This window comes from Morchella importuna (genome assembly GCF_003444635.1).
Source record: "Morchella importuna strain M04M26 chromosome Unknown Morimp01GS001, whole genome shotgun sequence".
In the NCBI taxonomy this organism is placed as follows: domain Eukaryota; kingdom Fungi; phylum Ascomycota; class Pezizomycetes; order Pezizales; family Morchellaceae; genus Morchella; species Morchella importuna.
Window position 1 is genome coordinate 1458580 of NW_025763398.1, and position 25700 is coordinate 1484279.

Consider the following 25700-nt stretch of genomic DNA (forward strand, 5'->3'; position numbering starts at 1 on the left):
ATGCTCATTCTAGTGAGCCCTATTTGCAATGACCACTGGCAATGATCGATATGCAGCCTCATTGAGGCACCAATGAATAAGTGTCTACTGTTTTTTATGACGGAAAATTTTTATGATGGTGAAAAGTATCTCTGAGGATTTAATATTCCTTATCCCAACGTTAGTGGCCATATGAATGCCCGGGCGCGGCAAATTTTTAAAGCTGATAGCCAAGACTAAATTCCTCCCAACAATACATGGTACCATTCTGTATTTCAATGTTATATAAAGTATGCATATGCCTATACTTTCATAGTTTTCGATATATGTTGCATGTTCCTGAGACATTAGTCACGTGTAGCTAGAGTTGTTTGGATTATTATTATTGCTTAATAATCAATGTTCATGAGGGCAAGAATCATGAATTATCACTCAGCCTCATATGAGAGCACTTCACAGACCGCAAAAATGCCCAAGACTATTGTGCATGGGTATTGCATATAGATGCAATTACGATTGTTAGTCAGGGTAAACCAGAAAATGAAAATCACATTTATTTGTGTGGAGTGGTAGCGCCATTCGCTCATTCAAGCTATCCCTATTGGTCCTTCCTGATAGACGAGTACAATCTAATAATGCAAGACTCAATATATCTTGAGCCTCCAAACGGCGCGAGAAGTCGCGAACTAGAGGGCCGTTAATCTCCATGCGCACCATCTGTCGCCTATCGGCAGATAAGCTACGCCCTCTATCGGCATCCCTTGCGGTGCGTGGTAGGTCTTGCTTGAAAATGATGAGGGGTGGTGTGTGTCAAGTGTCCCCAACCCCTCGGCTCACGGCTTTTGGTACTCCAGTGACTGTGCATGTCAAGTTCCTCTGATTCATGCACAATTCATTGGCTTGGGGCTTCCTCGTTGGACTCTTGTACTATCACAAGACACATTTAATGCAATTATCAAAGAGGGGCGCCATTTTTTCTTCATACCGAAACTCCAATAGTTCATATATCCCGCTATGGGTCTAGGTTTATGGTTTTGTCTATCCTCCAGGTACGACAACCCAACTTGCCACGCTTTCAGCTTCGCCCCCCCCCCCCCCCTCCCTGGGTGTAAAATAAGGCGGTGATGGGTCGATATATCTGTGGAGAATTCAACGAAAACCGTGCCTGGATGCCGCGGAATACCGAGAAGGGTACTCTAGAAGCAGGAATATTTGAGCAGGGTTCCGCGGCTGCCTAGAGCATGAGAGACCAATCAAATATATAGGTCCACTCCCGCGCTCCGACGTACCTACATAAATTTAGCCTTTGCTGTATATAGAGTAGTTAGATACATGTGGTGCAAAAGTGTTCGTAATGGCCCTTGCACTGATATAGAGAGACCACAAGTGTAGATTCTTACGAACGATATATGGGGTTCGCCGCTAAGAGAAACATTAAAATGTGTTGACGATGATGCTTATGAAACCGATAAGGCGATGTGCGCGGGCCTATGGTAATGGTTGTGCCCGCGAATGCATTGTTGTAAAAAGGAACGTCAAAGTAAAGCCATAGTTGCGATGTTGGGTATGTAGACGTCAGTGACACCTGTACATACAGTCGTTCATGGAGTAAACGGCTTGGCAGCTTACCGCACCATCCAGTTTTCATCATGTATGAATGAATATAGATTCAAAAGTATCGCGATATTCATTTAATAGATTATTGACGCTATAATTTTACCACCCTGGTGCCAGTTTAAACCGGGCAACTACTCGCGCATTTATTGGGCCCGTATTTGTTTCCAAGGATTTGTTTTCAGTGTTGACAATGACCAAATCCGGATCAACGCCCGGATCAACGCCCGGATCAATGGCGAATGGAAAATATTTGCTAGTTATGGACACACAAACCAATCAGCTTGATCCATAAATGATAGTAATCTCCTTTTGGTTGAATTTATTAACCGCCGTACTTGGTGTAAGTGAATTCATATACTTAGTCTAAAAGCCCTCTCATAATCTATTCATCAAACCTAGACAACCATACTCTATGGCCTATAGTTCCCAGGATGTTATCGGGAAGAAAGACCGCCTATGGGTGTGGAGCAAAAAAAAAGAGAATCAATATATAGCAAGGTAAATAATATGGGAGTTATAACGGGGCGGAGCCAATACCAGAAGCTGGGTCTAATAATCAAGTTCCGATAAAGGCGTCTCCAACCGCCGCCTTTCGAGTGATATTCCATGATTTGACCACATGTTGTACTTTAAATCCAACGAACCTAGCCACTGTTTGGAGGTGTCAGTGATTCTGAAAGCCTACTGGATCCAAACCCATAGCCAGATCATGTAGTCATCCGCAACGACGTCATCCACACGAGTATTTGGAGTTGATGGTGGGGTGCATCTCCGCCTCGACGCCATCCATATGAGTGGTTTGGATGTTTATAGGCCAAGTTTAGAGTGTCACTTCGTGAGAATGGTCTAGGTGTTAAGGTCTTGACCATTCTGCGCTGCGTGATCTCTCTCCCTGTCGATTTTGGAGCGGACCTTCACACATTTTAGTTCTGCATATAGGACTGGGTATGTATACGCGTGCAGTGCTCCGCTCACGTTTGTACGGCTGAAATAACTTGAGGTTTGGACTTCTTCTCGGCCCGTAGTGTTGTCCGTAAGCCTATTGAAAACCGAAACGACGGGGTGAGCTAAAATTCAACAAGCTACGCGTGTCTTCCCGTAAGCACTGTAGTTGGATCATTCAAACGTAATCCTCGCTGTCAGAAAGGGGGGCTGAAGAGTTCCAACATTGCAACCTATTTCATCCAAAACCTCCCACGAGGTAGAGTAGTTGCATGTAACTGGCGTATCATCAACTCTGGATATATCGCTTGAGCGAGAAGTAAGGGATAGTGTTTGGGACTGATCGATCGCTGGTCAATGGCCTGTCTACATATACATATGTAGCCACTAGGCTCGCTCCCAGCTGGTATTGGCACGAGACTATGTAGCAACATGCAGAAAAAAACCGTGACCAATGTCAAGGAGTAAGAAAAGGGAAATATGTGGAAAAAGAAACGGGGGGGGTGTATGTACCTGTGATTTGGATAGGATGCGGTCCAGAAGTGGAGGAGCTCTTCTCAATTGGAAGGAGAAAAGAAGTTAAGAGGGAGTGGGGAGGCAGGGGGAAGGCTAGAAACAATATCCGTCATTAAAGAATCATGTGGAAGCGCGCGGAACGAGAGAGGAAGGCTCGAGAGAGGAAGGCTCGAGATATCCCAGCACCCGCCTAGACCCAGCCCCCTCTCGCCCCATATTCCGGGGATCTAGCCCCAGTCCCGGGACGTGTCGACAAAACTTAATATTTTATGCACTCAAACTTTCGCTCTTGGATCTGCACGCAGCTTGATGAGCCCGAAAGGATGAGATAGCGGTATCTTACAACCTCTCCCCAAGGTGTTATGATATGTAGTTGTATACACACTCTCCGTGAGTAAGAGCTGGAGAATCTCGTACGTACGTATATCCGTGTCTAATCAGCAATCAACTTTCTGCCACCTCACGACCTTATTTCCTGCAATCTCAATATTCCAATACGACCGCTTCCTCAGCTAGTGAGCATAGGCCAGACCGGTAAAAACATATCACTCCACTATCCATCAGAGCATTTGTGTGCACACCAGCGTCGAGAATTTGATCTTTATGGTTAATTAATGTTAGAGTAAGAGCGCGTTTTGTTGTAACACATATTGTTTCTTGGGAGTACATGTATGTTGGCGACCAACAAAGTTGATCTTGGCAGACCTCAAATATGGCGCCGATATCATAAAATGCAATAATGAAACCATAATACCCAGCGTAAAATACTAACCCGTCACCCTAATCTCTTGGTTCCTTGAACATGCTGCAATGCTTTCAAATCTACTGCTAGATGGTAAATTATAGGATATTATGTTATATTCTTATCATCCTACAACCCCATGGTATCCAAACAGCATATTAATTACAGAATTCACCATGATTAAATCATTACAATGCGGCCAATTAGTTACAGAATCAATACCGGCCGTAGCCACCCTTTTCACAACGGCCAAAGACTCCTATGGATTTGTTTTGAATATCACGTCCAACTAAATGGCACACCCAGCCAGCGGACTAAGTGGGCTATATTTTGGGGTAGTAGATATATTGCACTGGCTAAGCACATCACAACATGTGTTCACACCAATGTTAATATATGCTTCATGAGTTATCACTCGACCATAAAGTTGGATACCTACTCCCACGTTAATTAAGTCCTGAGACGTTTTGTGAGGTCGTTGCTACCAAAAGTCCTCAGGACTTAGTTTATGGGTGTGTATGTGGCTTCCTAAATGACAGTGACTAGACACGTCATGTAGACAGCTGGCTGGGTCCTCGTGCCTGCTGGTCAACAACCAAACTCCTCCTCCTGTCACTCCCTAGCCTTGTTCCTCGACCCTCGATTACTACCCTCTTTCTCTCCTCTGTGAATAATTTTACATCCTCCAAACACTCTACAGTCTCTTTGCACGCATTTCCCATTAGTGTCATTCCCTTTGATTCTAAAACCACAGCCATTATATACACGAGATGAAGATGAGTTAACAATCTATAGAAAAGACGAGGGGAAAAGGAGGAAATAGAAACAGAAGAAGTTAAAACTGATTAGTTCAACACACTCAACATCTCTTCCTCACTCGCAAACTTCTCTCTCTCCTTTCCCATCTTCCTACCCCTCTCCTTCTCCGCTTCATCGATCTTACACCACTGTTCCCAATTAACCGGTCTGAGCCCCAGTCTCCCAACCTCACCCTTCACTACATCCCAGCCAGCCCTCTTCTCGAGCCCGCCGAATTGCAGGAATTCCTTTTCGCCCGTAACCCAATCACTCACCATAACATCACCCGTGTCGAAAGCATCATACATGGTGGTAGCAATAACGCCCGTCGGTCCGCGCTTCACCCATCCGCTGGTGTAAACGCCTGGAACTGGGACCCCAGGTTCTCCCGTCGCTGGATCCAGCGGGTGCACCACACGGCCGTCTTCGTTCGGCACAAGTCCACGTGCACCATTGAATGGGATGTCTAGGTCTTCGAAACCCGGTATCGGCTCACTCAGATACCCGATACTGCGGAATGCGAGCCCTGTCTGTATTGTCTCTGTTTCGCCCGTCTGTGTCACCCGGCTCGTGGGACTAAAAGGCTCTTCGAGCTGCATCTTATCAAACAGAACCTCTCCTAGCCTTGTTGGGTCCGCTACCGATGATAGAAACGCCTTTGGAGAGCGCAGAAAGCCCAGCTCCCACGACTTAGAAGCAGCCTCGAGTGGGGTACGCGGACCTTTCTGCAGCACCTGTAACATGCGCTTCGGTGCCCTTTGGAGCCCTGCCGTGTCCGTTGGGAGCAACTCTGAGTTCACAGGCGGGAATCCAACACCGGGTAGTAAGAGTAACTCCCGCAGCTCCTTCACCGTGAACGACGCCTGGAGTGGCCCACGTCGTCCCACGACCCGTACACGCCGCACTCGGCTTCTACTCAGCGCCTCGAGCGCATACTCAGTGATGTCCGTCTTGCGTAGCTCCTCAAGGCCCATGACGAGAATACGGGCTACGTCTAGCGCAACATTCCCTTGCCCTATGATGACGGCTTCGTCGCCGAAGGAGTCTAGCCGGGGGTTCAACGACCGGTACTCTGGCAGGCCGTTGTACCAGCCAACGAACGCGCGCGCCGAGAAGACACCCGAGAGCGAGTTTTCACCGGGGATACCAAGCTCACGGTCCTTGCTGGCGCCATATGAAAGGAGGAGGGCGTCATAGTGTGGGGCCAGCGTGGTGAGCGGGAGTGAACGGTGTGGTGGATGCGGCCACGAAGTCCCGATGGGGAGGTTACCGATATAGGTGAAGCGCGGATCTTGAGCGACTTCGTTAAATTTGTCTTGACAGTTCTATGGGGGTGTCAATGATATATGGTAGGGGCAGATGGTCTCACTCAAACCTTGACTTCTGGATGGTCGGGAGCTACGCCGAATCGCACAAGCCCGTATGGCACTGGGAGAGACTCGTACATGTCGACTTTGGCATTGTAGAGCTTGCTGAGAACCCGGTAAGCTGTGTAGAATCCTGCGGGGCCTGCACCGATCACGGCGAGGCGAAAGGGACGATCCCCTCGGTTCGAGGCTGAGGAGGTGGAGGTTTGTAGGTTTCGGCAATGGCGGCCGCGGGATAGTGGCAGAGTCCCGCCTAGTCCTCTTCTTTGTATTAGTTTTAGTGGCAGGCTCATGTGTATGTAGTATGTACCGAGTTCAATCCGTAGATGAATGGGCGGGTAGAGCAAGAGAGTGTGGCAATTGCAATTGTTCAAGAATTGAAATTTTAGAGTGTGTAAATTAAATAAGGTATTTTGAGCCGCGCAGGCCGGTGCCACTAGATTTGTATGCACGCGGGTAATGATTCACAGACCGTGATTGAGGGTTGATCCTGCCCCACTTGGCAAGAGCAAGCAACGTCATAAATATCTCGTCCGGGTTCTGCCCAAGTGCTGTCTACTGGCACTGGTTACTACTACTACTACTACTACTACTACTACTACCACTACTACCACTACTACCACCACCACCACGACCACTACTACTACTACCAGAGTCTACTATTTATCTACTATTTACCACTCTACTAGAGTAGAGCTCTCCACTACCTATACTCTGCTGCAGAAATACTTACTCCACGGCCCCGCAATGCATCCCCGCAGCCCGTACGCAGAGTACACCGACTTTGCCCAGCTCGCACAGGGCTATCCGTCTCTTGCTAAACAGTAGGCCTTGCTGCTCTATTCTACTATTTGTGATTGGTACGATTAATATTTACATACATGTAACTAATCACCTTCCCCCCACTCCTCCCACACCGGGCCTAAGCTACATGCAGCCTTGTAAAAAACAAATCAATCAACTTTAAGGATCCGGATGCTGTACGGTGGGTAGTATTATATATATATAAACCCATACCCGTCATTTTATGAGTTTTTTTTTTTTTTTGTAAGTAAAAGAGAGAGAGAGAGAGAGACTGAGAATAAGTGGTTTGTGTCTCTTACCAGGGAACTCACGAAATGCTTGCTCAAGCGCCACTTTGGCCTCACTGTGGAGCTTCCGGAGGACCGTCTGTGTCCGACGGTGCCGAATAGGTATGTCAAGACCCCCCCTTCCCGGCGGCCGTAGCTGCATATTGGCTTTCAGCGCTGAATATGGAGAGGCAGGCTCAACTACGTCCTCTGGATGCAGGACCTCATAGACTCGACCAGCGGCGGCCCCACTGACGACTACGACCCCAGTCGGAAGGTCGTCGGGCTCGATATGTATTTCTCCCCGCTCCCCGCTCCCCGCTCCCCTCCCTCTTCTCTCCCCCCCGCCCCATCTCTCCTCCGACAAAACGCTGACGGTAAGCTGCGGCACAGTGGTACAGGAGCAAGCTGCATATACCCGCTCCTCGCCTGCGCTTCGCGCCCCAAATGGCACATGTACGGCACCGACATCGACGCGGCCTCTCTCCGCGCCGCGCGCGCCAACGTTGACCGTAATGCCGATAAAGTCGGTGGCCGCATCACGGTGCTGGATAGTACGGCCGACGGGCCGCTGTTTCCGCCTGGGATCGAGACGTAACCTCCCCTTCTCTCTCTCTCTCTCGAGCTAGCTGGCTAGCTAGCTGGCTGGCTGGCTAGATGGGTGTTAGTAATATACTGACAGATATGTGATGACAAAGACTCGACTTCACCATGTGCAACCCCCCATTCTACGCCTCCGCCGCCGAACACGCCGCTTCGGCGGCCGCAAAGGCGCTGCCGCCGTCGTCGGCGTGCACGGGGTCTGCGGGGGAGATGGTGTATTCTGGCGGCGGGGAGGTGGGGTTTGTGGCGCGGATCATCGAGGAGTCGTGGGTCCACGGCGGAGGAGGGGGGGCGACGTGGTATAGTAGTATGGTTGGGAAGCTTGCGTCGCTGGCGCCGCTGGTGGAGATGGTGAAAGCGCGGACGGGGAACTATGCGGTGACGGAGTTCCGGCAGGGGGCGACGAGGCGGTGGGGGGTTGCGTGGTGTTGGGGGGGATGAGACCGAGGGATGTGGGGGTGAAGGGGGCGTGGCCGACGGTAGCGGCGGTTGGAGGAGGGGAGGAGAGTGTGCGGGTGGTGGTGGGGGTTGTGGAGGGGTTGGGGTTGGAGTGGGAAGTGGAGGGGTTGGGGGTGGAGTGGGAAGTGGTCGAGGGGAGGAAGGAGGGAGAGGGGGAGGGGAGGGGGAGGGGGATCGGGTGGTGGGCCGCGGGGAGGCAAGGGGCGATGTGTGGAGCCGGAAGGCACGGCGGCGGAAGGCTCGCGGGGAGATGGACGTGGATGTCGAGGGCGGCGAGGTGAAGATGGGCTTTCGAATCGAGGTTATGGGCGGCGAGGTTGTGGTGCGGTGGACGAGGGGAACGGATCATGTGCTGTTTGAGAGCTTCTGTGGCATGCTGAGGAGGTGTGTCAAGGAGACGCCACAGGTCTAGTTAGTTTTTTGAACAAAATACCTTACGAGTTTTTATCGCCCTTTTTTTCTTCCCCCCCGCTTTCTGCTGTGGCTGTGGCTTTGGCTTGTGCGTGTGGTTCTTTTTTTTTCTCTTTCCGCGCTGCACGCGGCCGGTGACTGCATCATATACCCGGGCTTGTACATGGGGCAACGAGTGATATCTCGAGATGCACGCGCAGAAACCGTGCGTTGTGCACCCAACATCCCCCACCACATCACTACACACATGCAGTCACCATGCATGGCGTGTATGTTTTATAGCTCATTGACTATCGCCTTTTATCTATGCCTCAGTCCAACGTGCGTGCTTTATCTTCACACCTTTATCTTCATGGGATATCACTCGACTCCAAGTTTCGGTGTTAGGCAACAAGACTTAGGCTTCACTTGATGACATGACCCCCGCCACGTTTCGTCCTCTACATGTATGAGTATGAGCCTGCACCAACACGTATTGTTGTGTCTACATCTACGGGGTGGGTGTGAAGCTCCCAGGTGCATAAGTACCTACTGCAATAAAGAAAAGGTCTATACATAACCGTATATCTACAAATCTCCAGAATTAAAGAAAATCGACCTACCTAGACATGCCCTGATCCATACAGCAACCTCTCCACCCTCTCCGCAATCGCCAACGAGCTCGTCAACCCTACAACACACACCAGTCAGTCAGTCAGTCCACCTCTCTCCCCTTCTCCCCTTCTCCCCTTCTCCCCTTCTCCCCTTCTCCCCCTTCACCCCCTTCACCCCCATTCCCCCAGGATAAAGAACCACTCACCAGGACTCTCAATCCCCAACAAATTCACCCACCCCTCCCTCCCCTCCTCCTCCCTAATCACAAAGTCCACGCCCCCCACCCCGCCCCCCTCCGGCCCCACAATCTTCGGCCTCACCCCACAATAATCCGGCACCAGCTCCTCCTCCCTCACGCCCGGCAAATACCTCCGAATCTCCGCCACCGCCTCCCGCACCCTCCCCACCCCCGGCACCAGATCCTCCGCGCCCCCAACCCACTCCACATCCGGCCCAAACCTCACCCGCCCACTAATATCCAGCGTCAAATGCGTCCCCAACCCCCCATGTCCCTTCACAGGCGCGGGGTACAGCAGCGTCCGCACCCCCAGCGCCCGCCCAGTGTACGCGAAATACGTACCCTTGCAGTAATACGCCGTCATGTGCCGCTCCGGCGGCAGCACCATGTTTGCGATATCCACGGCGCCCAGCCCCGCCGCGTTGACGACCACGTCGGCGGTGACGGACCCGCCGGGGACCTCGATGCGGTAGCCACCGCCATTGGCGAGTGGCGTGGCGCCTGTGACCGGGGAGAGCAAGGCGACGTCGCCGCCGCCGTCTTCGAAGGCGCCGTGCAGGTGCTGCATGAGTGCGTGCGAGTCGACGATGCCGGTGCGCGGGGACTCGAGGGCGCCGTGGCGCGCGGTGACGGAGGGTTCGCGGGCGCGGACCTCGCGTGCGGAGAGGAAGCGGAGCGGGATGGAGTGGTCGAGGGCGTGGGTGTAGAGGGCGTTGAGGGTTTCGAGCTCGGGCTCGGTTTGTGCGAGGATGAGCTTGCCTGTGGGGGCTGTTAGAGCTGGGGCTTGGAGGCCCCCCGGCGGCGGCGGCGAAGGGGGGGCCATCGGTATATGTGTCAGGGCCACCTACCCGTCCTCTGGAACGGAATCCGCGCCTTCTCACACAGCTCGTAGAGCATCTCTGCGCCCCGCACGCACAGCTCCGTCTTGAGCGAGCCCGCCGGATAGTACAGCCCCGCATGGATAACCTATTTCTCTCTCTTTCAGCTCCCCACCTCCACCTCCACCTCCCCTAGGCAAATAGAGAGACAAACACACCTCCGAGTTCCTCGACGAAGTCTCAGTCCCAACCATCTCATGCCTCTCCAGCAGCACCGTACTCGTCCCCGGATGCCGCACCGCCAGCTGGCGCGCGACAGCGAGGCCGACGACACCGCCGCCAATTACCTATGCCGGTCGAGTGTTAGCCCGGGATATAAGGAGGAGGGGGGGAGGGAGGGTACGCAGTGTGTGTAGTCGTTTTGGCCGGATCCGGAGCCGGAGAGGGTTGACGCAGGCGGCGGGGGGTGGTGCGGAGGATGCGGTGCATTGTGAGTGCGCTGATGGTGGTGGGGGGGGTGGTGGAAGGGGGCGGGGGGGCGGGTTTTATAGTAGCCAAGACGTGGGGCACCTGCTTTATTGGTGGTGGGGGTGCGAAATGTGGAGATATGCAGGTAGGTGGGTAAGTTGGTGAGGTGTGGAGAATGGTGAAGAGTGTGGAGTGGGGCGCTTATCGATAGATGTTATATGACGTGCGGCAATTAATGGCTGCGACAGGGACAGGGGCAGGGGTGCGTGCATAAGGGGAGAGAAGGAGGAAGGAAGGGAGAGAGTATCTATGAGAGAATATATTGGAGAGAGTGAGTTAGAGAGAGTGTGAGAGTAAGGTTGTGGGAGAGAGTTGGAGAGAGTAGGATTGGGAAGTCAGATAAAGCATTGACAGAGTTCACCAGCTAACATCTCAAGGAAGAGTCAATTGCTAACAGAGGAACAGGCAGCTACCGAGTTTATAGCAAATGTAAAGATTATGATTGTACTGCACTTAGCTCTAGCTACAACACTACAAGATATACACCACAGCAGCACCAGTCAAGTCAGGTCAAGTCAAAGGAAAACACAAGCATAACAGAAACAAGAAGCGAAAGGATAAAGAAGAATAACAGAGATAACCTCTAAGCCCGAAACGCCATTTCCACAATTTTTATCATCTTCACCCCATTACCATTAAAATGATATCTCCTCCTCCACACACCACCCATCCACCCCCCATCTACAACGCATGCACAAAATCCTCCGGCAGCTGCTCCACTACCGCACCCTCCCCTCCCCGACCGCCACTCCCACTCCCAACCCAACCCCCTCTCCACCACCACTAGCCTTCGCCCCCAACTCCGCAACCTGCTTCTCCAGCTCCCTAATCCTCCTCTTCAGCATCTCATTCTCCCTCGCGAGCATCTGCGCCTCCGCCACATAAAACGCCATATCCGAGTGCGCACTCCCCAACCACGGCACATTCCCGCCCCCGGCCGCACCCTCATCCCCAATAAAGCTCGCCGCCACAACCCCCGACCCACTCGGCCTCCTGGCGCTATTCTCCCTCGAGAGCCTCCCGGACCCGCGGCGACTGGCTGGCGCGGTGGTGGACGCAGAGTCGATGGTGGCGGCCGTCGACATGCCGTCGTCGGACTGCAGGTGCTGCAGCCGGATAAGGTTGAGCAGGCGGTTGACCTGGGCCTCCTGCTCGGTCTCGAGCTCCTGGTGCAGCTCGGTGAAGGCCGCGGCCTCCTGCGGGGAGTGGTGGCGCGGGAGGCGCTGCGGGAGCGTGGGGTCGGGCGGGGTGCGGCGCGAGGTGGCCGAGGAGAGGGAGAGGGAGGAGGAGGGGCGGCGGACGTGGAGGTTTGTGTTTGAGGTGCGGGGGGAGGGGGTTGTGGGGCGGGAGGTGTGGGAGGGGGCCAGCGTCGTGGCTGGGGGGTGTCGAGCTTATTGACGTCAGGCATTGTGGGATTTGGTTTTAGTTTATGCTGACGGTTTGTAGTTATGGTAGTTGTTGTTGTTGGAGGAGGAGGAGGAGGGGATGTTGGAGAGAAGGGAGAGAAGGGAGAGAAGGGAGAGAAGGGAGAGAAGGGAGAGAAGGGAGAGCAATTGCACGAGGGGACACCTTGGAAGTTCCAAACGGGATTAGCCGGTGGTGAGGTCAGTTGAGGTTGGCTGGCGGACCACTGATTGATCTGATCTGATCCACCGATAAGATAAGATATGTACTCTAGTTCCTCTTTAGGCACAGGGGACGGAAGTTACCAGCAGAGCAATAAACACCCCGTAGACAAGTAAATATCAGTATTGTATGTGTATAGAGCAGGTAAGTAGCAGTTACAACACAAGCAAGTAACCCCTTTCTCTTACTTATGCAAGCCGGGGGCAATGCTCTCTTATACCCGCATCAGACACTTCACAAACCCCCCGCCAAGAAACCCTTACCTTGGGCACACACTTCGCCATGATGTCATTCCCATGATGCTCCCCGAACAAGAGAGAACGCTCCAGAAAGCAGTCACTCCCGAAGAAAAAACCCCTGGATTGGGTGCGACACGTGGCCTGATCTGGATTGCCATGGTAACGGATTAGTATTCAGATATGTCCGTCCCGGACCTCTTGGGGTTGGGCTTTAGAGTGTAGGCGGAGGCATGTAGGCGGAGGTGTACTCTAGGTAATGTGTGTGGGCAGGTATGGCATGTACGGGTATGTATGTACTTTAATGGCGATAGAATACCAGAGAAGAGTAGAGCAATATAATCACGATCACGAGCATGCGCAGCATTCTCCTCGCAGCAGCAGTTAGGCAGTGCGGTTGCATACGCATGCATAGGGCAGAAAGCACGATTAGCGAGGCCGGGCAGACAGACTGCATAACCTGGGGAACTGCAGCCTTCTTTATACATGTATCTATACTACAATTGTGTAAACAAAACGCATGCAAACGCAAACATTCGGATGCAATCACGAAATATCATCCGACCGCGCGCGTGCGGTCGAGTGATAGTGTGTGATGTCTCCCCCCCCGGACCCGGGTCTAATCATGCCATCCCTCAGATCACACCTCCCTGCCGCCTACCGTAGCAAAGCTAGCTGCATGTAGGTAGCATGAGGGAGGACGGAGGGGAGCTTCGGCACAGCTAAGCTACACACAATACAATACAATGCGCAGAAACAACATAAAACATCGCTCACCAATCACGCTCCCTTCCCTTTCCCTCCCTTCCCGATCTCCCGCAACCTCCCGAGTCAAGTCAGCACAGGCGGTTGGAAATCTCCGCAGAGGACCGGGCGGTGAGGGCGAAGAGAGGTGAGAGGTGAGATGCAATGTTTCTGTTTTTTTCTGTGCTCTCGAAGCTTTGTAAAACGGGCAGAATAAAAATTGGCAAAATTGGTATTCCCCGATCCGGATGTGCAGCCCGGAGGGGGAGCACACAGACTGCGGTTAGGGGTTGTGGTTTATGGTTTATGGTTATTATGGTTATGGTTATGGTTATGGTTGGGCCAGGAGCGAGGGGAGTGTGTGAGTAAGTGGGATCGAGTAAGGGAGTGAGTGGGATCGGGTAGCTAGTAGATATGCTGTGCAATTAAGGATTGGATCGTTCGGGAGCTCGAGGCCCGGTACACATACACGCGGTCAGTGGTCAGTGGTATGCCAGTAGGTACGGTGAAGTTCGTTCGTTTGATCTGGCTGGCTGGCTGCCATGGCCGGGGTGTTTAAACTCCCGCCTATGACATTGATACTCACATGTAGCTAGCCAGGATAGCTTCTCGAGTCCGGAGCTGCAATTGGCGCACATCTTTGCAAGGCTTCTAATATTAACGCACTGCACCCGCAATTAAATTTTTTTTACTTGAACCTCTCATAACCTCCTCCCATCATCATCCTCCCATCTTCCATTTTGTTTCTCCCCTCTTCTCCCCGTGATTAGAGTCGTCACCAGTGACCACCACCAACAGAAGTAATGAAAGAGGAGGGAAAAAAGGTTCAAAGCGCCGTATTCGGGTTATATTTAGGCCTAGCCCTAGCTAGCTAGTAGTAGCCCGGACCTCCTCCTCTCTAAAATCCCAATCCCGAGGATCCGGACTCACGTTTCTGGAAAAAACCGGTATGATGATGGTGGTTGTGGGGGGCTTTGATTACCTAAAAGGATAGGGTCTGTGGGCTATTTGTATTTGTATTTGGGATTTGGAGTGGGATTGGCGGTGGGGATTGCACTGGTACGGGGTGGAATTGCACGTGTGAATATTGCAATTGGGATTGGGGGAGGGACATATGTGGAGGTTGGTGGAGGTGTAGTGGAGTGAGGTGGAACGGCGGTAGGTATTTTGCAAATTGGAAAGAAAAGGCTTTCGCGGTTGGGTTGGGTTGGTTTGCGTTGGTTATGAGGAGCTCGAGGAAGGAGAAGGGAATAGGTAGGCACGCGGATGGAGATTTGTTTTGTTTTATTGACCGAACCGACTATTTGACAGCTACCGGCGCGCGCGCTCTTTTCTTATTTCTATGTATATAGACTAGTAGTAGAGCTGTAGGGATGTGAGGCCGGCGAGTAAGTGGAGTAATGATATCATGACCAGCGCCATTCAAGCCATTCAAGAAAGGGACAAAAGAGACCGGTACAATCAAATCCTCCTCGGGGCAGTCGGAAAAAACCACCCCACTCTTTCTCTCTCTGATAACCGACCGGCAGCGTAAGTATCTCTTCCCCATCATGTACTCTCCCTACATAATATGCGCAGAACACGGGAAATATAAAAATAACATTCCCCTCCACCCCCCCCCCCCCCCGGGGGCCACCCTCCCTCTCCGCTTCCCAGATCAATCCAGGTTTGCATATACCACTCGCAGCAATATATCGAGCATCGAACGCACGCACGCGCGCGAGCTCTTTAAATCGCGCGACACACAGCATGAGGGGTACATTATATAAGATCCTCCCCTGGTGAGGTTCCACGACGGCTATGTTGGGGGTGGGTGGTGGTGGTGCCAAAAAAGTTTTTTTGGGGAAAGGATGAGGGAGCAGCAGAGAAAAATTGTAGGAGGTTGAAACGGTAAAATCAAAAATCGCTTTTCCCATCCCTACCGCATGCATCCCTACGGTTTAACTATTACCGACCCTGCCTGCCCCCCATGGCATGCCCATGCCAGGAGAAAAAAAGAGGTGTGATACGGACCCGGCGATGGGGGTCGACGCCGTGGTTAATCCGCGTTGCAGGTGAGGCTATTTATTGGCCAGGTTTTAGCCATGGGCGCCCTAGGCAGGCACATCGTCTGTTTTTTTCCCTACATGGTGAGGCTTGATCACTGCTCTCTAGCTAGGATGGACTCGAGGAACTCTCTACCTAACTGGACCTAAGTAGCGTAACCTAAGCTTTAAGCTGCGCGCACTTCGGGTATGATAAAATAGAAAATAAAAATAAAAAAAATATAAAAAAAAAATTCACTAGCCTGCGTAAAAAAAAGTGCCGGGCTCGGACTGGTTCCCGCATGGTTTCCCGTTCCGCACAACCCACATCCAAAAAGAGAGGCCAGGGGTGTGGTGGGCAAGGAAAAAAAAAGAAGTGGGAAACAGGCAGGAGTTGGCCCTTATCCCGGGAAGTTATGGGGGGGGGGGGGGTGGAGGGATGCACGGTGTGCGTACGTGCACGAGATGAGCATTGACTTGCTTGGGGGCGGCGGGCGCGGACAGCTGCGCTGCACGCGTGGGAGATAGACTTGCACTGAAGCGAGCGAGGGAGGGGAGGGGTGGCAGAATAGACGGGTTTATCAAACGCTCGTCAGACATGAGGTACTTCACCTCCTACCTACTCTAAAAGTACATACGGGGGGGGAAAGGGTGTGGAATTGAAGACATGCGCTCTGGAGTCTAGTATGTATGTAGCTAAGAGTACTACTAGCCTGGCATTGACAGTGAGGCTAGTAACGGGCATACAGCCTGAGGATGTGAGAAGAGGTGCAGCTGGGGGGAAGAGGGCTGAATTGACTAGTCTCATGCTCAATTAGCGAAACGAGACTCGTGAGAGTGAGAGTCCAGAATGGAGGCCACTAGTAGAGAATTCGAATCCAGAATCTACAATTCACAGATCCAGAGCAATCGGGGCGCACTCAAATGATATATAGTATTATATACTTTGTTGTTGATGCATCATAACAGTTACTGGGTTGGGCATGTATCTCCACCTCCTCCCCAGAGACCCTCACCGTACCTCTGTTGGTGAGCTCTTTTTGTTTGTTTTGCAATCTGGAACCTACCGATCTTTGACTGGGGGCCCCTCCCCTCTGGTGATGATGATGGTAGTGGTAGTGCTGCTGCTGCTCCTGGTGCTGCTACTACTACTTCTGCTGATTGTGGTGGTCAGCCAGCCCCTTTCCTTCCGAGGAATCCAACCTCCTCCGAGCCGGCCCTCTTCCTCATCGTCCCTTTTCCGCTTTTTCCCTCCTTCCCCATTCTCTTCCCTGTCGTTCTATCGCTTCGAATCGAGCCTGCCCTCATTCGTTTTCGTTCCTGCCTCGTTTCTTTCCTTCTTGTTCCTGCCAGTCTTTCCTCATATCATTCCTTGTTATTGATCACTCATATTGAGTTTGAATCTTTTTATAATTTTATTTTTTACATTCCTGCTGAAGACTGTCTCTTCTCTCTCTCTCTTATATCGTTTTCTTGAAAACCAATTCATCCCCCCCCCCCCCCCCCCCCCCCCTCCTTCCTACTCCCCTACCTTTACCCACCCCACATCCTGACGGATTATCTCGCTTGAATTCTTTTTTTTTCTTTTACAATCCTCGAGGCCGTTCCTGGTTGGATGCCTCTAATCCGCTCAGATGCTCGAACGTGGCCATGGATACAACAGAAATACGGGTATACCCTTAGATGGTAACGCAACATCTAGCTACTACTACAACAACAGTAGCAGCAATATCAATATCAATAGCAGCAGCAGCAGTAACAACCACCGTACTTCCTTCATGGCAACTCCTCCGCTTGCACCGCTAGGCATGGAGCCTGCGGAGAACCACCACCACCCCCACCACCATCACAGCAATAGCACAAGCAATAGCACAAGCAATAGCAGCAGCAGCCATCACCACAGCAGCAGTAGCAGCAGGCCGCAGAAGGGCTTTTTCTCACTCTTCTCACGATTCGGCGTGAAGAACCGTTCACTTTCCCGGATAAATACAAAGTCCAGCGACTTTCCGAGGTTCGAGGCATCCGGCAACCATTCGGTCCCCAGCACGCCCATAACGCCCATGGCACCAACGACACCCCATCCGCACGTCAAGCACTCGCTGTCGCTCCCGGTTTTCTCCTCGCGCCATATTGCGTCCCAGATTGCAACCACAATTGACCACTCACCGTTGTCACCAACCCAGAGGACATGGGAGCACATTCCCTACTGGATGGCAGCTACACGGGCAATCCGGTCCGGCTCATTGGCTGCAACCACACTTTCGATGGAGACAATCTTGAGGCGTAACCAGGAGCAGAAGGAGGAAGGTACCAGGAGTAGGCGTGGCCGCATACTACAGAGGTCTCATGCTTCGACGAAATCGGTGGATCTGGACTGGACGACAAAGATGTTTATCCTGGTGGAAGGGTCGCTGCTTCAGTATGGAGGAGATGGGTCTGAGGACAGGGAACCTGAGAAGGTTCTACAGTTGACAGAGTCGTCGGTAGCTTTTGCGAGTGACCTAATCCCGGGTAGACCGTGGGTGTTGCAGGTATATCAGAGTGCCGGACCCGACGGGAACTTACCGATGCCCGAAAGGAGAGGCTCGTTCTTGTCGAAAATGCCGACATTTTCTCACAAGACCTCGAAGAATTCCACGGCTTCGCTTTTGTTGGTATTTAATGGTGCAGAGGAGATGGATGCCTGGATGAGCTCGATAAGAGCTGAGGCTATCAGGCTGGGTGGTGGAGTTCCGGACCAGGAGAGAGGAGATACGGAGGATATCGAGGAGGAGGCAGAAGAGACTGATGTCGAGGATAATGAGAATACATATATCCATGCCAGGAGATACATGGAGAACGAAGGGGATTCATCCAGGAACGAATCATCAGACGAAACTGCTTCCAAGCGGTTGTCTAACTCGACTTATTATCGTCGATCGTCCACAGAAGCTGGTAGATCATTTACGACAGTTGTTTCTGGTGACCAGCTGGTGTTGGACCAGCTCCGAGGGTCAAGACTTTCAATGCAGTCTATTGCTGATACGAAAGTATCAACAATCTCCCCAGATACAAGTCCTGATCGTTCGAATAGCACAAGGAATAAACGGAAATCTACAGCCTCTGTGTCTGCAAGGTCCCGTTCGTCTATGGAACTGAAACCATCATCTCTCCGTCCGTTGTCTGCAATTGATCGTGACGGAAACCTGTATTGGATTCCACGGACCCCTTCGCCATCCGCCCCCAATTTCTCACTGCCCACAGCCCTGTCAACCACCCATATCCAGCAGCAGCCTGCAAGGAGGTCCCCCATGGTAGCTTCCCAGCCCATTGCTATACCCCACAATCCCACCCCACCATTGTCAAATCGCCCGAGCTTGTCTGCATTGTCGATTGTCGATTCCCTACCGGATTCACCACCGTATCCACTTCCACGGCAGCGCCACCGTCAAGCATCTCATTCCACCCCCGCATCACCAAGAGTAGCGTCAGGGCCTTCACGACCCCGTCCCGTATCGATGGTTGATCCACGTTTAGCAACACCAGAGGTGACTATCACTAAAGCACCCACACTTCCAATGCTCATCAAGAAGCATCATTCGCAAGCCGGCATTGCACTCACAACCCGGACAAAGTCTCTGAGGAGGAAATCGATGACGGCCATTGGTCCCGCAGACGGACCGCCGCTCCATCCGCCCCCCTCCATTCCACTACCACAATTGCCACCAGAGCCATATGATGACCTCTATTCCTCATCGCTGCCGAGCACATCCTTCCTGGGCGGGCGCAGACTGCCCGCGTCTCCGTTTATGCAGGCACCAAAGCCGCCCTCAGCTACGCCTTATGCGTTCAGGTCGCTGGGGAGCAGGCATTCATTCCACGGCGTTCGCAAGGGCGAGCGTTATGTATAATGCAGATTGTACCACGTCATGTTTGTTTGATTGGCCAATTTTTTGCGTTTTATAATTTTCTTTTATATTTACGGCTTTTTTCTCTTTTTTTTTCTTTGATGGTGTTTATATATGGGGAATGATCTTTTCTTTTGTCCTGAATATCTTTTTTTTTGGAAAGGGGGAAAACCAATTGGGGGGAAATTTGCATTTTATTTTCCATTTTTTTATAGTCGCCGCATTCTTACGTTTGGTGTTTTCTCTCTTCTAACGGCGCTATTCTGATTTTCTTCATTTCTTGTCACAGCCTTGATATTGAGGTTTTGTATTTTTTCGTTTCGGGTTTTTTCTTTCTATTTTTCTGCTGGGAAGGGGGATGCGGGGGGCGGCGGTGGTTGAGAGGGAGGGAGGGAGGGGAGGGGATCCGGAGGGCCTAGGGAAAAGGGAAAGGAAAGGAAAGGAAAGGGGGAAATATGGATGGATGGATGGATTTATTATACCTTGGCATCATATTATGGCATTGCTACTTCTTACATCGGGGTCATTTTGGAATTTTTTTTTTCATATATCTTTTTTCGTTCAATACCCCCAAAAGACTGTTTTGTTTTTTTCTACATTCTAGCTTGAGTGTGGGGCTTGGAAGGCTAGGAAAGCTAGGGGAAGGAGGGAATCACGTAGCCTATGAGGGGGCATGCCAAAAAAAAGATTTTGTATTTTTGGCAGTCTGGGCCTTATGCTTTTCGTGGTTTTTCTTTTTCTTCTCTTTCTTTCTTTCCGTGGTTGGCGCGGTGGTGCTTGGGGGGTGAATGGAGCTCCTTCAAAAGTTTTAGGTTCTAGGTTCTAGGTTATTGGGAAGGGAAGCTGCAGATTGATATTCCTTTCTACATATTATTGCTTCCTAGCCACTAGCTACCGTACATATCTAGTCCCTTCCCTAGATTCTCCTTGTCTTCTCGTCCGGATTCTTGGCATATATATGGAGGAGCCCTTCCTACCTACCATCATATCACCTTTATATTATCCCTATATATATATATATAAAAAACTGTAGTTTATGGCCGGCGAGGGGGGGGGGGGGGTGTCCAAAACAGGTTCTTTGATGATTTTTTTTCATGGGGCTGGCTGGGATGGGGGAGAGAGAGAGCCCGCGGGGGGGGGGGGGGGGTGAACGCCCATTTTGTACTGTACGATAAGGTGGAGAGTGTGTTTTTAATTCAAAAATTTCAATTATATTTTTATTTATTACCATATCCAGACCAGAGTTAATTGTGGCTGTTGATATTATTGTTATTGTGTTCATATTGTATGTGGAGAAGAGGGTCTAGACTGGAGGTAGAGTACGTATGGGATGGGTCCGGTGGGGCATGGCCGGGGATGGACGTACGGGCATGGACATGGTCTGAGGCCGAGTGAGCGCTTGTGAGGACTAGCTGCTGACCGGCCGTCGGCAAGCAACCGACTGACTGACTGAATTCTGATCTGGCTGACCTGGTCCTCGCACAGCACTCTTCTCTGCATGGACCGCGGTCTGGGTTTCGTTCGTGGTGATCCAACATTCCTGCTTCCTACCTACCTGAGTACAATTAATGCCTACAGGTATACAGTACAGTACTAGAATACCTACACCACCGGCCTAGACACAAGGCGTGAAATGAACCGAGTCTCGACCTCGACTCGACCCATTAGACGCTGTACCCCCAGCTAGCTGCAGACCGCAATAATAATAAATAATAATATTGTAGTCCACGTCTGGCGCTGCAGATCGCTAAACACACCCATTCGGGCCGGGCTGGCTGGCCATGCCTGTTTTGGCCGCTGGCTGCATCGCTGCAGATCTGCTTCGGTCGCTTGCTTGCTTGACCGTTTTTTTTCCTGTTCAGCATAGTTACGTGCTGTGCTGTGCTGTGCTACGTCTGTAACTAACTACGTACCTACATGACCTGACCTTACCGGGGGAGAGAAGAGAGGAGGCAAAACACCGCGATCACGACCACCGACAGTGAACGCGAGCAGAGCAGGGAAACACAGACCACACACATAGCAGAAGAAGCAAAGTAAGGAAAGGAAAGGAACGCAGCTCAATCACTACGGGCCATACAGCACGGATGAGTGCCGCCGCCGCCGTTGACGAAGCAGCAGCAGCAGCAGCAGCCGACCACCAACAGCAGCCCGATGACGGCGACGATCCACAGGGCACTCTAGACCCAAACTCGTACACCGCCCATCGACTTGCAAGTGTTCCCCCCCCCATCCACCCTCACCCTCACCCTCACCCCCCTCCCTCTCCTCACTGCACTCGCCCTCACTCCCGTCCGGCCCGGTACATAGCTACATGTATCTACTACATCATACCCACCTAGCTGTCCAGCTAGCTAGCTCTAGAGATCCATACTGACCGCCCTCCCCTACTAGCACCACGCCACCCCTGAGCACCTGCACGTCACCACCCGCCGCGTGTAAGTTCCCCCCCTCTCCCTCTCTCTCTCGTAGGGGGCTGACGGTGACCGCGCAGCTTCGTCGGGCCCATCCCAGTCGGCTGGCTCAAGAACCACCGCTCAGAATGGTACAAGCACCACCTGCACGTCAACTACTCGTCCAAGGAGTCGTCCTTCGCCAAGGACGACAACGTCGGCTTCCGCCGCAAGGTCACGGGGCTCGGCGAGTCTGCGGGCGTCGTCGAGTCGTGGCGCCCGGCGGGGGGGACGGCCGAGGAGGTGCTGCTTGAGGATGACGAAGAGGAGGAGTATCTTGAGGAGGAGGAGGAGGAGGAAGGGGGGGAGGATGATGAGGACGCAGAGACGCCGATCCCGCTGTCGGGGAAGACGGCGGTGGGGCGCAATTCGGGCCCCGTGCCGATACCGAGGGCTGCGGCGACGACGAAGCTGGATCTGAAGCAGAAGGGGCGGGAGGAGGTGGGCGGCGGGGCGGCAGCGGCGGGGGCGGGGTCGCCGCCAGAGAGACATCCGGGGAGGCCGTTTATGAGGGGCTCGCGGAGGGGTACGGAGCCGCGGTCGTTTAATCGAGGTGAGTCGTACGCAACCGCATACGAGTCGTTTGATTCTGCGGAGGAGGAGCGCCGGCGGCAGGAGCAACAGGCAGTAGCGGCGAATAGTATCAGCAGCAGCAGTAAGGCAGCGGCCACCGAGGAGAGGAGGAAGAAGCAACAGCAGCAGCAGGAAGGCGAGAGCTCGCGCGAGGGCCCGTTGAAGCTGGACCCGACGCTGTCGCGATCCAACACCGAGTTCACCGGCGAGCTTTCAAGGGCGGAGCCGATTCCGATGATGATGGATGGAGGCAGTGATTCTGAGGGGGGCTCGGTACCGCCGTCGGTGGAGGCATCCAATTCGTTAGCATCTCTCCTGAAGCATGATGAATTGGCGCGGCGGAAGAAGCTGAAGCGTTGTGACTCTAGTCGGGGGCGGCCTCAATTAGTTTCTCAGCCATCGCTGCGGCCATCAATCCTTTCAATCACCCGAAAGTCGTCGCCGAAGAAGAAGAAGGTGCGCACCGCGTCCGAGCCGCCGCCAGTCGCCCGCCTCACGCACGCATCGACGAACAAGGACCGAGTCAGCGGCGGCCTGGTCCGCTTCAACACCGCTGTCGACCTAAGGGAGCGCGATAAGCTGATGCAGCTGAAGCTGGCGGATATGAGCAGGAGCAGGTCGTTCCGCCATGCGGGGCGCCACTACTCGCATGTGCGGAAGCGCGAGGGCGAGATCATCAAGATGGAGAACATGCTCGTGCGGGTGGAGGTAACAATGAAGAAGCTGCCCAACGAGTACGACGAGAACGAGAGCATGCAATTCGAGACGCGCACGGCCGAGAAGTGGCGCGAATACGTCGTTGTGTGCCGCGAGACGGGCGAGGAGGAGACGCCGTTCAGCCTGCGCCTGTACAAGAGCAGGGTCATCCCCGCGATTGACAGGCCGCATGTCTCGTCCTACGGCACGAGGGAGATCCCGCTGGACCCGAAGCTGACAAAGGTGAACCTGTACTCGTCGCTGGATAAGACGCTGGTGCTGTGGCTGCCGTTTAAGCAGGGCACCATCATATACATCATGCGGCCCAGGTGCTACTCGTCGTCGGTGGAGTGGTATACATTCATCCGGAATGCGCTGGGCTGGGCGCGCCCGGATTTGCTCCAGATCCAGGTCCCGGACCTCTCGCTTTCGCTAAGGATCGAGGATCCGTTTGGAAAGATTGAGGAGAAGCTGCGGGATGAGCCTCTGGACGATGAAGCGCCCATAAGGGAGGAGAAGGTCGTTGCCAGGAACTTGTTGAACCAGAGTATGGAGATGCTGGAGGGTATCAAGGAATGGGCAGATATCATTGAGCACTGGAAGACAAACGAGCGCATGGGACTCGCCTGGCGGCGATACGACCGCATAGAATGGGTCCACGGCGTATACCCCCCCCCCCGCTTCATAACCTTGCAAAAAAAAAAAAAAAAAAAAAAAAAAAAAACCGCTGACACCCACCAGTTGAACGAGCAGCGCATGTACGGCTCCATCGCCATGCAAAGGACACACCAGCTCGAGCTGCGCCCCAAGACCCACTACCCCACGACCACAAAGATGCCCACGGGCGAAAAGATGGTTGAGCCGCCGCCCGTGGAGGGCTTCCTTCTGCGCCTCACCTCCAGCACGGGCCGCCACGAGCGCCTGGGAAAGCTCTTCTTCAAGCGCCTCTACTTCTACACGCATGACAGCCTCCTCTGCTTCTGCAAGCCCGCGCGGGCACTGCCGCCGCCGCCGCCAAAGCTGCCCGTGCACAGGGGCACAATACCAAAGACGAGCGAGATCATCGACGAGATCCCGCTCATATATGCCGTGGCGCCGTATTGTCCGGGACCCGACGGCGCGATCCCGTGGCTGAGCGGGTCGGCGGAGGAGATTGATAGGAGGGATAAGGACGCGTATGATGAGGCGGAGCGGAAGGTGAATACGCTGCTGAGGGCGGATGGGTATGTGGATCTGGTGAAGGCGGTGGAGGTGAGGCTTGTGAGAAGGCAACCGCAAGGGAAGGATGCGGGGGTGGGGCATGGGGGGTCGGCGGATTTTCATCGGTCGGTGCCGGATTCGAGTAGGGAGGATGGCGTGGCGGGGGAGTTTAATGATGAGAGGGCGTTTGAGATTGTGTTGGATAATGGGCTGGTGCTGAGGCTGCAGGTAAGGACTACTGTGGGCATTAGGGAGGGTTTGTGGTGGAGAGGGGATTTGATGCTAATTGAGGGTTTGTGGGATAGTGTTTCTGCCAGAGGACGAGGGACGAGTGGGTCACGAGACTGCGCGATCTGATAAGGTACTGGAAGGCGAGGGACCAGGACGATCTGGCGATCCTGAGGAAGACGAGGAATGAGAACCTCAGGGAGCTCAATATCGATGAGGAGATGGAGTCCATTATTGGGCAGTTTGCAAGAAAGTGGGAGGTCTCGAGGTCAATTGCTTCCGCAGAGATATTCAATGTCTGCGGCATGTCCTCCTGCAGGGCCATCACCGTGAGTTTCATCCTCCAATCCACTATTTTCTCCTACTAACCCCTCTATCAAGATCTCGGGCGTGCTCTACCGCAAACCACGCAAGCACGCCACCTTCAAACGCTACAACGTCGTTCTCTGCCACGGCGAAATGCTCATCTTCCACCACACGTACCGCAGCCGCACGGGCGTCGAGCTGCCGCACGTGCACCAGGAGCGCCACGTCTCGCTGTCGCTGCGCGACTGCTACATCTACTCGGGCCTCATCACGGAGAACGATCTGCTGTACCAGAACCAGACGTTCGACTCAAACACGCCGGGCAGGCACTCGCTGCCACGGGTGTATCAGGACGGCATGACGAGCCATGATGAGGATACCATGACGTGCTTTGTGCTGTGGCATGGCATGCGCAGGTCGCTGTTTAAGACGACGGATGATGATGGCCGCACGGTCAGGCATCGCGTGACGCAGTTGGGCGCCGCGGGGAAGTGTATTGTGTTTAAGGCGAGGAGTAGGTTGGAGAGGGATGCGTGGGTTATGAGTATTGGCATGGAGATTGAGAGGTTGAATATTAATACGTCGGAGGATATTAGGATCACGGCGGAGGCGCCGGGGATCTTTGGGTAATGGGCGTTTTTATTCCTTTTTATATTATCATTGACCTTTTGTTTTGCTGTTGGTTTTTTATTCTCTTTTGTTTTTTTACTCCTTTTTTATTTTAACCTATTACTTGTAGCGTGCACGGCATGGGGGGCGCCGGGGGGGGGGGGGGCTGTCCGGACCTTTTGTTCTTCTACTGTTGGTTGGAGTCTCTTTTATCTGTTATTCTTATTGCAACTGTGTTTGGCGAGCATACCGATATGTTTTTTTCTTCCTTTTTTTTCCATTATATCCCTTTTCACTTCCTGCGTGCGGTATTAAGTAGTAGACAGCCCCACTGTAATTAATCTAAGCCACGACTAAGAAGAAATGAGGAGGAGGATGAGCAGTATATACAGTTTCTGGGAAGGAGGGGAAAGTAGTAAGAGGAGTAGTAGTGGGG

The 25700-nt window shown here is 52.8% G+C and overlaps 5 protein-coding genes across 5 annotated transcripts; 3 read left to right on the plus strand and 2 right to left on the minus strand.

Moving 5' to 3' along the window:
* Positions 1-4641: 4641 nt before the first annotated feature.
* Positions 4642-6254, minus strand: LAJ45_00346 (uncharacterized protein; the record flags this gene model as incomplete). Its single annotated transcript, XM_046109947.1, has 2 exons — positions 4642-5919; positions 5970-6254. 2 exons carry the CDS (start codon positions 6252-6254, stop codon positions 4642-4644), a joined length of 1563 nt encoding a protein of 520 aa, XP_045976640.1.
* Positions 6255-6708: 454 nt separating this feature from the next.
* On the plus strand, positions 6709-8505 carry LAJ45_00347 (uncharacterized protein; the record flags this gene model as incomplete). The annotated part of the gene is made up of 7 exons (XM_046109948.1): positions 6709-6785; positions 6899-6946; positions 7068-7154; positions 7227-7325; positions 7425-7625; positions 7730-8044; positions 8118-8505. 7 exons carry the CDS (start codon positions 6709-6711, stop codon positions 8503-8505), a joined length of 1215 nt encoding a protein of 404 aa, XP_045976641.1.
* Positions 8506-9106: 601 nt separating this feature from the next.
* On the minus strand, positions 9107-12957 carry LAJ45_00348 (uncharacterized protein; the record flags this gene model as incomplete). Its single annotated transcript, XM_046109949.1, has 10 exons — positions 9107-9174; positions 9304-10095; positions 10185-10302; positions 10373-10501; positions 10558-10653; positions 11411-12057; positions 12252-12326; positions 12392-12495; positions 12664-12693; positions 12845-12957. 10 exons carry the CDS (start codon positions 12955-12957, stop codon positions 9107-9109), a joined length of 2172 nt encoding a protein of 723 aa, XP_045976642.1.
* A 3989-nt stretch (positions 12958-16946) lies between these two features.
* LAJ45_00349 (uncharacterized protein) lies at positions 16947-19202 on the plus strand (the record flags this gene model as incomplete). The annotated part of the gene is made up of 1 exon (XM_046109950.1): positions 16947-19202. One exon carries the CDS (start codon positions 16947-16949, stop codon positions 19200-19202), a length of 2256 nt encoding a protein of 751 aa, XP_045976643.1.
* Positions 19203-21286: 2084 nt separating this feature from the next.
* Positions 21287-25285, plus strand: LAJ45_00350 (uncharacterized protein; the record flags this gene model as incomplete). The annotated part of the gene is made up of 7 exons (XM_046109951.1): positions 21287-21412; positions 21594-21637; positions 21694-22527; positions 22594-23584; positions 23663-24349; positions 24427-24678; positions 24731-25285. 7 exons carry the CDS (start codon positions 21287-21289, stop codon positions 25283-25285), a joined length of 3489 nt encoding a protein of 1162 aa, XP_045976644.1.
* Between the last annotated feature and the right edge of the window lie 415 nt (positions 25286-25700).